This window comes from Pinus tabuliformis, chromosome 3_2 (assembly GCF_031772625.1).
Source record: "Pinus tabuliformis cultivar Carrire ecotype Pingquan chromosome 3_2, CPIR1, whole genome shotgun sequence".
NCBI lineage: Eukaryota > Viridiplantae > Streptophyta > Pinopsida > Pinales > Pinaceae > Pinus > Pinus tabuliformis.
This window is the reverse complement of record NC_142302.1, coordinates 290,092,217-290,105,465: the sequence shown is the minus strand read 5'-3', so window position 1 is coordinate 290,105,465 and position 13,249 is coordinate 290,092,217. Positions and strand designations below refer to the sequence as shown.

Here is a 13,249-nt window from a genome sequence, read left to right as displayed (position 1 = left end):
ATCCAACCCATGAAGGGTAGATTTTTAATAATATTAAACTATAAAAATAAATAAATAAAAATCAATTGCTCAGATAAACTTTAAACCAAAGCCTTATTAATTCCAGCACAATACCCTTTTCCAAAAGGCCCGAGAGAGAATGACCCTAGGTATAAATATCACCATAGTCATCCAACCCGTGAAGGATAGATTTTTAATAACATTAAACTATAAAAAAATTAAATTAATTGCTCGGATGAACTTTGAACGAAAGCGTTATAATTGCAGCAGGTGAACGCTTAATATCTTTTCATCTGCGAAAATTACAAAATCTTAAAGAAACCACGAAAATAAAATCAAAGGCCTCTATAGATCGCTTACTCGACTTTTCTCAATCGGGTACATTGAAGCTTCATTACTATGGAAATTTGTTCAAGTCTTTGGGATTCGGCCATAGCTTTGAGCTAGCCTCCTTCTCCTCTATCTGTCGATCTTTATTTAGCGGGATTTGTCCACAATTTCACTGTCAAACTCTAGGCGTTAGGGTTTTTACTAAATATATTTTCTTTCAATCCTGAGCTTTACCTGGCTTGTTAAGCTGGAGTGGGTATGCAAAGACCAACAAATTATTAGATTTAGTCGTAAGCCGTTGTTCCCGGGACCCCGTCTAGTTCGAAGTATCCAGTGATGTTTTTTCCTATGGGAGGAGGAGGGCAACCGCAACAGGGGGCTAGTAGCAAATACTCATCGCAGTAATAGAAATCACAATGCGCAGGTGCATTAGTCCTGGGGATTTCATGGACCTGGCTATTGGTCCATCGGGCAGACATCCTCAAATATGGGGAGTGAGTGCATGGCTTAGAATAGGGCAAAAATGGGACAACAACAAATTTTCGGGAATGGGAGGTACTGGAAGCGGCCATAATTTTCATCCCTCACCAAGCGACAGTCTCCAGGTAAGAAAAATTTACAGCCCATTTCAATATCTATTTATTTTCGGTTGTTACTGAATGAATGAAATTTGTTGCCCAATTATTCAGGTTTTGCTATATTGAAAGTTATTTTGATTGCTATATCAGCGAGCATAAGATATCAATTTATACAAAGGCGAGAATCAGTGTAAAACCCCTGAGAGCCAACCGATAGAAGAAGCATAACAGATAGAAGAGACCCAAAAGACGATCTGAACTATGGCTAACCTAAATATTGACCCTGGCCCAGCAAAAGATCTAAACAATAACTGGCCTAGTTTCTAGCGGCCGCATACTGTCAATGCAGCAAACAAGAAATTGTAATAGCGCTCTTTTACATCCCCGCTGACAAGCAAATGTTGTTTATCATTTAATAGGTAATAAATCATCAAGTGGCATCCATCGGTGGAGAATTGCCATCACATGGTAAAACAGTTTCTGTCGCCACATACTGCACATATCTTCAATTATAACATTATTTGCGCACGTTTCTAGTAGCAGCATGGTTTAGATGAAACATAGCTTGGTAAGAAGCTCAAGAGGGAAAAAGCCAAGGGACTTGAGAGGTGCAGGCAAAGGCCACTAAACAGTAAAACTAAACAATTATTATTGCAAAAATCAGTGCATTGCACCTTAACATTACTGTCCAAAGATTAAAAGTTGCAACACTATTGGTAACCGCAAGAAACTTAAGTACACACCAAATTTCAATACTGTCAAACAAGGAAATACCTAACCCAAAAAAACATATGCCAAGAAAACTCAAGCTTGCCGACCAAAACACTATACATCAAAGGGAGAGAAACTAGAATGCAAGGGATCACAACAAGAAGTAGATGCTTAATGTTACCATATCACTTTCCAATCAACTATATCTTGTTATTGGCTTGCATATGATGTTCCATTTTTATATAGCTTGAGTGGGCTTAAAGGTTAAGAGCTTGTGTTTCCTCCTAAGAGCTCCCAAGTTCAAATCCAGGGGTAGAGAATGTGCTGTCCTGTAGACTTTAGTGGTCAAATCGCTGGGGGAGGTGGATCCCTTGTCTCACAAATAGGGGGTCTCATACATCCATTTGTTGGTGTTTACTTTGGTTGTGTCGTACACCAATTTGATGTCTGGCTTGGCCATGACCTTAAAATTAGATAATTATTATTATTATTATTATAAATAATAGCTAATGTAACAGAATTCTCAAATAAATTGATTTTCCTTAACACTCTATGTCAGAAAAAAAAGTAAATCACAAATATCAAGGTTTGATTTCCAAACCTGGTTTCAAACGTTCTTGCATAATCTTAAACCAAAACTCAAAGAAACATGGAAATGAAGGGAGTTGTTTTAAAATTACATAAAAATATGGGGATGATGTATACCAAAAATGCCAACTTCGAGAGCAAAGAACGAAGAAATATTCTTTTCTATGCCCAATCCAAACATTTTGTTCCAATGATCAGGAATAATGGGCGTTCATGTAAAATGAAGGCGACACTCAAGGACAAAATAAAGAAAAGAAATAATGGTATACTAATTCATCTGAATTCTCAAATGTACAATTTTTTTAATAAGATATGGAAATTTTATTGTTGTAGCTAGGTCGATATGCTTCCATACACCATTGTCCTGGTGTGCAATTTCTGTACAATGGCCACTAATAGAAAATGCTTCATAGCCAACTTGTTCCAAAGGACATGAATCCACAACCTCGTTTGTAAGTTGTTATCATTACCAAGGCTATAGAAGTACCTTCATCAACTTCTAGAGCCTTGGATAACTCTTAAAAGGATTAAGAACATCTTGGCCATAGCTTTCTAGTCATGGTTTACATGAAGTTTACCTCTACCTCTTCCCTCATCTGAGGGACAACTCATTATCCACAATTCTAACAAGGCAATAGGATTTTTCAGTACTTATCCTGTCCTCAACATTGTTTCTTTACCACGCCATTTCAATTAGGTCTAGTTCTCAAGTCACGCAGAATGATTTTGAAGTATAATCAAGCTTCCATTTTTTAACAATCTGCTATTCTGGAAAAGAATATGGTAACAATGAATGTAATATTTTTGTATAGATAACTTTATAATGCCAATGGTTCACTTCCCAGAGAACATTGAGATGAGAAAAATCGTTGGAAACCATTTTCCACCAGGTGTTGGATGGAGTTCCAGTGGGATGATTTTAAAAAAGATATCAAGCAACCTATATGTTTAACACACATGAAAGTTATTCAAGGCCTGCACTTTATTGCCAACCATTTTGGTTTAAATGCAAGAAGCTGACCAGCGGAACTTTCCTTCCACAAATACCATTGCTGTTTGAAAAAATAAAATGCAAGAAGTTGACGAGAGGAACTTTCTTTCCACAAATAACACCATTGCTGTTTGGTAAAAACAAAAATCGTTTGTAAGAGGAACACAAATGAAATAAAAAGGAGAAGAAAAATTTAGAATCTTTACATGATCCTTGACTCTTTCTTAAGAAGTGCCTTCTGTGAAATCTGTCGTTGTTTTCTGAGTCTTGTATGGAATCGTTCTGGCATCATGATGTGTTTTTAGTATGATCTGGAAAAGGGAAGAATAATGTAGATGTGCTTTGGTCATCAAAGATTTGTGATTAGAATTTCGAAGTTCAGGCAGGAAGGATGTTATAGATTCTCATGGTATGGATTCATAAGAATTTTCCTTAGCGAAAAGCTTCTGCTATATTCTTGTACTGTGTCATCACATGTATAGGCTTCTTGTATCACACTGTTTGGATTTGTCAAACTGTTAAGGTCTTAAAACATCTAAATGCATGTTCAAAAAGTTTGGTTTGTAAATACTTGTAAATTATTCCATATGTAGCCAATATCGCCAAAATGGTGGGCTAGAGAACAAATTATCCTGCTTATTGTGAAAGAGGAATTATATTGTATTATTTCCCTCTCTTATATCGTCCACTCCTTAGAATGCCCTCGAACAGAAGAGATTTTCTATGGTCTATCAGGTGGAACAATTATGAATGTCAGTTGAAATGTAGCGTCAGTTATTCTATCACTTTTGGAAACACAGGAAGACACTGTTTATTGCAACCGTTACTTGTATGACATTTAAATGGAACCCCTTCCTTGGTGGCATTCAATGCTGGACATTTTGGTGGTAATGATTCATCTAAATTGTTTTATATATTATATTCTGACCGTTATTTTTTCAGATTCGAGGAACAAATTCTGATCTCATTTTCGTTACCTATTTACATTTTGTAAAAAGTCTTCCAACATTGATCTGAAATTTTTAACAATATGTGCATATGTAGTATTTAAAAAAGGGAAGAAAATTACTATTGCCACTGCTATGTGCAAAAAGAATAAAACAGCTCTGGCTAAAACCAAATATCTCATTTAAAATTAGATGGAATATTAAAATAAAATTTTCACTAAAATTAAGAAATTGTCCCACTTTGAAAACCAAGTATCTCATTTAAAATTAGATAGAACATTAAAATAAAAGCAACTGTCCCTCACTTTTTTTCCTAAAATTCACCTCACGTCATTATCAGACAAAAGTGGGTTATATTAATGAAATTATTCTTATTTCTTATTTCTATTTTGTTCTCTACCATATCAATCTTCTTGTCATGCTCCCAACAATCCAGGATCACAAAAGAAAAGTTATATTAACAAGATGAGTTGCAAGCAACAAGTCCCGGTAGATCTAGTTTATCGAATTTCAGTGACGCAGATCTAGTTTATCGAATTTCAGTGAATGTGCCGGTCGTAGCTTTCATGGGAAACTGATAATGTGCCAGTCGTAGACTTCATGGGAAACTGATACAAGTAACAAACAAATTTTACTGGTTGAGTTCTTTTGACTTTACATTTGCTGCCTGTCCAGGAAAATGCATCAGGGCTTTCCATTTGCTGTCTGTCCGGGCAAATGCATCAGCGGAAAAAAGCGTACAAGGTATTCATTTTCGCTGCTTTCTCAAGACCAATTCTGCAAATACAAACACAGTGAAAGGGTGCTTAGTATATAAACAAAACGAAGCATTTCCCAACATTATTAATTTATCATATATGATTGGATTTATAAGGTTCAACTTAACTGAACTTCAGTATTGAAACTATGTATAATTATGTATGTATTTTCAACAACAGTGCAAGACGTGCAACAACAGTATTTCCCGTGGAATACGGAAAAGCATAAGCCTGGATATGGAAACACATAACCAACATTGCAGGATGCTGGTACCCGCTGCTATAAAGTGGAACCGTCGAAGTGAATAGGCTAGTTATCTTTTCAGGTGTTTTTTGCATAATGATGGCATTTATTATATATAATGGTGATTCTTAATAGGAGTGTAGTGGTGCCAGGTGGGAAAACAGTTTGACATAGTTTCCCGTTTTGTTTCTATTTTGCAGACAAGGGGTGCGTTGTTGAATCACTTTAGGTCTCTTGAAGCGGAGTCGGTGTTGACGGGGATAGTGAGAGAGAGGCAGCGCATCCGTTGGGATTTGTTCCTACGCAACCTACGGTAAGGATTTTCGTTGCTCCGGAGAAATAAGTAGTACGGGGAATTTAGGCAGCTTCCATATTTTACCATTATTGGTTATTCTCGTTCAATGGTTAAATTAAATTTGACAACCCGTATTTTGTTTTTTTAAACCGTCGAATACTTGCAACTTTAAAATTTACAGGTCATCATTGATCTTTACTTATATATTGAGTATGTAAAGTGTTCTTTACTTGTATTTTAAAATAGAAAATTTGACAGGTAAAATGAAAAGTTATCTGTATATATTTGTGGGCATGTATATTATACACGCAACCAATATCTGATTGCCGTTTATCCCATGCAGTGTTCGTTGATAGTGAGGTGGAAGTTTCAGTCTCGGTGACCACGTGAAGCTTCACATCAAGCGACACGGGACTGAAAAGTATCATCACGACCATAAGGTTCTTGCCAGTAAAGTCACCACCTGTCACTCTGTCGACACACAAAATACAAAACCCGCACCGATATGGTAGAACACACTACCACAAACCAGCAGACATCTGATGGAAAACAATGAGACAAGTGGCACTCATAAATAAAACGTGTAGTCCATGCAGGTTCGTTTTTAAATTCGTAACTAGTGTATAACTTCCAGTTACTATGAATCTGGATCTGCCTGAACTTCTGCGACTAAAGCTGTCTTGGCCTGCTGCTATGCCTTGTCCTTCCCTGTCATGTGTTTACAGATAAGATGGATATATAGGGGTTCACTCTTTCTTACATTCGCGGTTAAACCTTCTCGGAAGTGCATTAGTCATCTCCTGTAGCCGGTCTTCATTTGCTGTGCGAACAAAAAGCTATGGGTCATAGGCCACAAAGCTGGGCAGGTTTATGGTGCTCTCCGGTCATTGTATGAGCGAAATCCATCAGTAGTTGGAAAAGCAACAGAGTCAACATCCTTTCGATTAGTTACAGCGACACAATTCGCAGTTAGAGGGAGATCATGCTAACCGTTCATATGGCATATACAAGTTATTAAATATTTATGCAGTGAGTCAGGCCGGGATTCTAGCTGCTGCGTCTTCTGCAAGGAGACGCATGGAAGGGAGTCTATTCGTGCTGTCTGGGCTTGTGAGCATAGTAATTATTGCCGTTATCCTACTCAAATTCTCTCAACAGTTCAGAGAACTGCCAAAGGAAGAATACCGCACTTGGATTGCACAAAAGGAAGAATACCGCACTTGGATTGTATCAAACTATTGCATATACTCCATTTTCTGCCAAAACTAAAACGCAGAAAGGGCAGAAACTGCAAGCACTGGCAGTCGAGAAGGATACTCTCGGAACTCCGAGCTTCCTCGCAGTTTTCTGTGGAAAGGAGACAACCCCGTCTGAGATAATACATGTAACTGGAGGAACGTCTGGTTGAGAATGTTTCAACTTAGCAAGCAGAGGCTAAGAAAGGGCAAAGCAGAGCACAATGTTAGCAACATCGCAGTATTTGCAGTTGTTGGTCACCTGGACAAGCACCCCGGGGGCAAGGCTTTTCTTGCAAAACCCAGATCAGGCAGACCGCAGGCCACCTTAACATTGACGAGGGATTACAGAGGAAAAACAAGAAGGTGCAATTCCAAATCCAATTGGAAGAGAAAGGTGCAAAAGGTACAATTTTCTCCTAATATTCTTTTTTTTAATATGTGCAAAACAAGAGGCATTATTTAAACAATTATTTCAGCTTGCCTTAAAAAAAAAATTAAGGGTGTGTGCCTGCATAGAATAATTAAGGGAGTGCGCCTGCATAGAATCACTAGATAGCCAGCCTGCGCATAGAATCACTAGATAGCTACTGATTCCTTAATTCCTTGATAAATTTGTACAATTGCTAAGTATTAATAGAGATCAACACATTTTTGCTCCTAATAACCTTTCTTAAATATTTGTGTTTTAATATTAAACATTGATAAATGAATTTTCGTTTTCTTCCACCTCTGTCATTTTTATGAAACGAATGCCGTGACTGCATGATAAACGAATTCTAGTAACTTCATAGCATGATAAACGAAGTCGTATCATTTTTGAATTTGATGCAAAGCACACTCATTCTATTCATCCCAGATTTTCTGTGCGGAAAAATTAATTCTATGAACCTGGTAAAATTCAACGACACCGATAAGTTTTATACCTTGTCTTCTGTGGTGCAGGGGCAGATGAAAGGAGCCGCACAACTTCATTCTCTAAAACATGGTATAGGAACCAGCGCTCTCTCCATTTCTGCCACTCCTCCGTTGCTCCCACTCCTGCAATTGCATGCTTCGTTTTCTAAAGGTCAGAACTTCAATGGATCAGGACACTTGGAAAAAGCCATAGCAGTTGTCGAAGCCATAGCAGTTGTCGACGAAGCCGTGGCAGCTGTACATGCAGAGACAGCGAGATGCTTGTTCTCTAGTATACTAAAGAAATATACTATGATTGACATTTGATTTTTTGATTTAATGCTAGCATTACTTGCAAGCTAAATTTTTAAATTTCTAAATGTGAAGCGCAAATATGATATAACCGTATGTTTTTAGCCTCCCCGCCTCGGGAAGAGGCTAAATAAGACGATCAAATGGATTGTTGTTCAAAAAGTTTGGTTATTCGTCATAGTAGCTACTTATTCGGGATGATAAGCAGCTTAATTTAATGCTAAAAACAACATTTCGATTGCTATAGTCCCTGGCCATTGCCAGATGGCAGGGACTAATAATGAAAACCATTTATTAATAAAGATGTTGAATTGACAAAGATATTTCAAGAATATCTTATCGGGGAATTAAAGCAACTTGGTTAACGCATCACGCTGGCATTTGGTCTCAATTGTATATGGCTATGACCACCAAACATAATTTATTCCTTTAATGCCATGCCAGTTACACTTATCCTTTCAAATAAGCTTTGACCAGTTAGTGTGGTGACGCTTGTACTTTGTCTCAAACAACCCAGAATTCCCAAAGTACTTGGACTTTAAAAATATCAATTTCGTGAATCACCCGAATCATTCTGTTTGGTTCCTCTTCCTCGCCCCTCACTCGCTCATATCACAATGATCAGCTCATATCACAATGATCAACAACAATGGTTGGATTTTAGTTCCCTCATCACCATTGATCATTCTGTGTCCATGAAGATTGGAATGTGGCCATGTATCATGGGCGCAATTTGAGGACCAAGTAGAAGAAAGTGAACCCTACAAATTCATTAATGTGAGTTAACAACTCTGTTTGTTAGATCTCTACAACGAATTTTATAAGAGATCAGGAGAAAAAATTCTTCTAATGGCTTGGAAGGCCATTAACCATGCCTTTCTTCTCATAGGTAGATCACTGATTTGGAAAATTGGGAATGGCTCTCGAGTTTTCATAGGTAATGACTCTTGGATTGGGTGTCATAACTGACATCTTCTCCCTCCTGTTCTTATTTAGAGACTTAATAAAGATGGATTCTTCTTTCTAAATCAAGTTATGAGACATGATTGTGTTTCATGACACACACTCTGGCTCCAAAATAGGAACTTAAAGCTAAATCATGACTTTGTGCATGTTTGGGATTTTTCTATCAAACCCCTTCAAATTCTTTTATCTTCCCATTGGATCATGCAAACCAGTTTATATGGTCCCCTATCCTCTCTAGTGGTTATGCTCCAAAAGTTGGATACATTACTTTTGCATAATATTTGATCCCTAAACTAGCTCCATGGTGGGGCAAAAAGTTGTGGAAATTGAGTTTCCCTACCAAATAATTCGTACTAGTAAGCTCAATGTTGAAAAACCTAGTGTAAAACCTCCATCAACAACATAATCAATACATGATGAAAATGGAGAAGCATCCAAGGTTCTTAAGCAATGATGTAATGAATGAGGTGGAGAAGCATCCAAATTTATTGAGCGATGATGTAATGAATGAGGTAGCGGAAGTAATATATGTTAGCTATACGAGGAAACATGCAATGTCATCTTCCTCTCATTTTCATGGATATAGCGTAGTATAACTTCCCTATGTAGAAAACATGGCTTATCATAGGCTTAACCAGGCATATAAAATACCACCTATCACCTTCATTGAAAAAAATTGGTGTCTCTGTTCATAAATATCAGTGATTAATTGTAGGAATGGCTATCGTTCTCTATCAAACAAAATAAAGGACTAAGTAATGAAGATCTTGGTCGACAACAGAACTTATGATTATTAACTTCACATTAAAATTCACTTCATCTCTGCCACCTTCAAGGAAATCTTTGTTATCCATGACCATATTGATGTTGTGACTTGGTCCTTGAAAAACATTTAGCATGTCTGATTCATGGAAACCTTCAAGTCAGACAGTATATGTCATGCTAACCTGTAAGAGATTGGTGTGAGGCACACTGAGGTTTGCAGGGCCTGCCTTGCAGTTTTCCCTCATGAAAGCATAGAAGTGGTTTATAACCAATTTCTTAAGAAACCATGAATCCTTTCTAGCCTTGACATCTACCTGACCAACAAGATATACAACTCCTGATTCTTTAGCTTTGCGCAGATATGAAAGATCATACTCAAGACTTGGATCTTCATCTGCAGACATAACACTTTTGGGTAGTCCTAATGATGTGCTAGCTCCAGATAGACGCCTTGATGGGGCACAATATTGTGTGTGTCTTTGGTCTTTCATCAGGGGTGTCCTAAGGGAGTCAGCGAAACCATTTGAAGGTCCTGCTCCTTTAGAATCGACTGATTCATCGTTCGAGTCTATGTTGATTCTCTCATTCTCAAGGGCAAGCTCTAAAGCCTCCTTTCGAAGAAACTTATCAAGGCTTTCAATAGGTAATTGTTCAAAGGCCTCATAATGTTCCTTGCGAATGTATTTGTACCCATATCTAGCCACACATCGAAACATGTTATAGTCCCTTAGACAAATTCTCCTAGAGAGAAATATCTCATCTTGTGGCACAATAGGAATTGGTATATACTTTATACAAACAAATATGATGATCGAATGTATCGCTAGAAGGCTTGTAAAAACTGCCCAAAAACTGCAGGTACTCCACGAACAAGTTCACTATAAACTAACCCAATTCCTGGGACTCTGAGTGTCCCAAGTTTGGATCCTAATTCTAACATCAAATCCATTGACACCTTTTTCCTCACTTCACTTTGATACTTTAGAACACTTCCATAGTTCCAAATGTACATCACAAGAAGGAAGGAGGTGGGAAAAAACATTGGAAGCCAACCATTTTCCCCCACTTTCATCAAAACTGCAGAAAAATAAGTTAGTTCAATTGATCCAAATAGAACAGGAAAGCCAATCGCAAGGAATATATTTTTTGCCCATATAAGAACCATGACAAGAGTCACTAGGCTTGTAGTCACCATCATCATCCCTACCTCTGCAATGCGATATGCATTTGATATCTCGGTGGTGCTCCTAAAACAAGCACATACCAAGACACACATTATCATTAAGAACCGGTTGATGACAAGAATGTAGATATGACCCATGAACCGTCAGGATGTGTGAATAATTTTCAATCTGGGAAAGCATCCTAGGGCCATGGACGTTTTAATACATGAAAATGTTGCCGAGATCATTGCGTGGCTTGCAATCACGTCAACAACAGTAACTGTCACGAAGACTGGCCAAAAAAGACCATTTGGAATTGAAGCATAGAATACCTTCTCCACCACAGAGGGATGCTTCATAAGATATGCAACTTGACCCATGTAAGCCAATAGTAGGCATGGGAATACTACACATGTGAAGCTATCTGGATGGATCTTACTGAGAAGCGATCCAAATCAACAAACATAGCTTCAGCTCCTGTTATGCACAACATGCAACCTCCTAGGGACATCCATGCTTTGATGGTGTTCCTCTTGAAAAAATAATAGATATAAACCAGATTGAATGCCCTTAAAACTGTCACGTCATGTGAAATAATATTGTAAGGTCTAATAGAACCAAGATAGAAAAACCATATCACGAGTGCCAGAGAAAATGTCATGCCTACTTTGCTTGTACCAAACTGTTGTATGCTGAACAAGATCACCAGGAATATGATTGAGACAATGACCACTGTGTCTTCCGTAAAGCTAGATATTTCATCTTGCATGCCACTCACTGTAGACATGACTGATATTGCAGGTGTAAATATGCCATCCTCAATTACCATGGAAGTACTCATGAGAACCAAGAGTAGTAGGGTCTTCAATTTTGTACTTATCTGAAGGATTTCTTTGATTCTTAATGATCTTTCCAGTTTCGGGGTGGGAAACTTGAGCTTGAAACCAGAAATTTTTTCATTCGATGGTTGTTGGTTGGGGAGAAGATTGACCTTTGCATATCTGCAAATCAAAGAGTACAAGGAAAATGTCCCCCCTTCACCATTGTTCATTGGATTTGAGCACAATGAACACATATTTAGCCAAAGGGATGAGGGCTATTGTGTACGTCACTAAAGATAATGCACCCAAAACATCTTCATCTCCTTTGATACGAGCTTGGATGAATACACTGGTGAAAACATACAAGGAGTTGGTACCCATATCACCATAGACCACTCCAAGTGTTTGGAATGCCAAGCCGAGCGTCTGTCCTAATGAAAGGTCCTTATCATGGCCCTTGTGAACACGAGGCACCTCAATGGCCTCCACATTAAAGGAATCCACTCTCTTGGTCTTCCGAACGAGCCTGCGCCTCATTTTGTGTCCAGTCTGATCATCGTCAACAAACCACCTTGGGGATTCCTCTTCCATTTCATTGCCATCAACCCACCCAGATTCTGATGACAACAAAGACAGTGGGCCCTCACTGATCCCATCCCTATCTTGCTCATCCATCCCAAACATTGATATGATAATGGGGTTGACAATGATAAGAATGATATGCAAAAGAGCAATCAATAAAAACTTAGGAGAATCCCCACAACTTTTTATAAAAAACACAAGTTTATCATCCATAGAAGCAATTTCTTGTAGATTTTAACCTTGTACATAAATTACCTGCATACGAATTTTAAAACACAGAAAATAAACAATGCGAGAGCATAACACATAAAACACATATATACAGAGATTTTCCCCTGGATCCCAAAACCGGGACTACCAGCTTGATTTTTCATTATATTCATTTCAATGTTATAATACATATTTATACATGCCGAAGCATCCAATACCATGGCCCGAAAACCATCGTGTCCAAAACTATGGATCGAAAACCATCGCGTCTAAAATCATGTGCGAAAAACATGCACAAAACCATAGGTGGGTCCGCCCAACCTAACATAGGGTCCAAAACCAAAATTTTCTGGAGTGCTGCCCCAGACCCCATAAAGTGGGGTTACGGGTACCCCTCAAACCCCCTGAGACCTCCCTCCTTCTAACCCCTGGTTAACTACGTGGGTTAGTCGCGGAAAGAATATAACACAACCCAACATTCTCCCACTTCTTGTTTTCTTTCCACAGGGGGCCACATGAGAGCTTAGTCATTTATCCAGCCCTACAACGCCCATTGTTTCTCTACACCAAGAGAATCTCTCAGAGCTCACAGATTTTGTCAATGCATCTGTAGTATTCTTCAAAATGTCCACCTTTACCAGCAACACCTTTTTGTCTTCTATCATATCCCTCACAAAGTGATACTGAACATCAATGTGCTTTGTCTTTGAATGATATGTGGGGTTCTTTGCCAAGAAAATTGCACTTTGGCTGTCACAGTCTATCCTTATAGCTTCTTGTACTAACCCCATACTTGAACACAATCTCTGCAACCAAACTGCTTCCTTACTTGCATGAGTGGCTGCCATGTATTCTG

At 38.3% G+C, this 13,249-nt stretch overlaps 1 protein-coding gene and 1 pseudogene across 11 annotated transcripts in view; one reads left to right on the top strand and one right to left on the bottom strand.

Annotated features, from left to right (window-relative positions):
* Positions 1 to 252: 252 nt before the first annotated feature.
* LOC149180745 (uncharacterized) overlaps positions 253 to 13,249 on the top strand; it is a 45,116-nt gene continuing 32,119 nt past the window's right edge. For 3 of the 11 annotated variants that reach the window (XM_089416273.1, XM_089416274.1, XM_089416271.1), the window contains exons 1-4: positions 253 to 935; positions 4,821 to 4,889; positions 5,084 to 5,212; positions 5,348 to 5,460. In XM_089416273.1, coding sequence (XP_089272399.1) covers positions 747 to 935; positions 4,821 to 4,889; positions 5,084 to 5,212 — 387 coding nt within the window. In that variant the 5' untranslated portion in view covers positions 253 to 746 and the 3' untranslated portion in view covers positions 5,348 to 5,460. Of the gene's footprint in view, positions 936 to 4,820; positions 4,890 to 5,083; positions 5,230 to 5,347; positions 5,461 to 5,785; positions 7,084 to 7,622; positions 7,737 to 13,249 lie in introns of those variants that run through there. The other 8 variants (XM_089416268.1, XM_089416270.1, XM_089416263.1 and 5 more) reach the window with 5 other exon arrangements.
* LOC149180746 (putative potassium transporter 12 pseudogene) lies at positions 9,183 to 12,972 on the bottom strand (annotated as a pseudogene).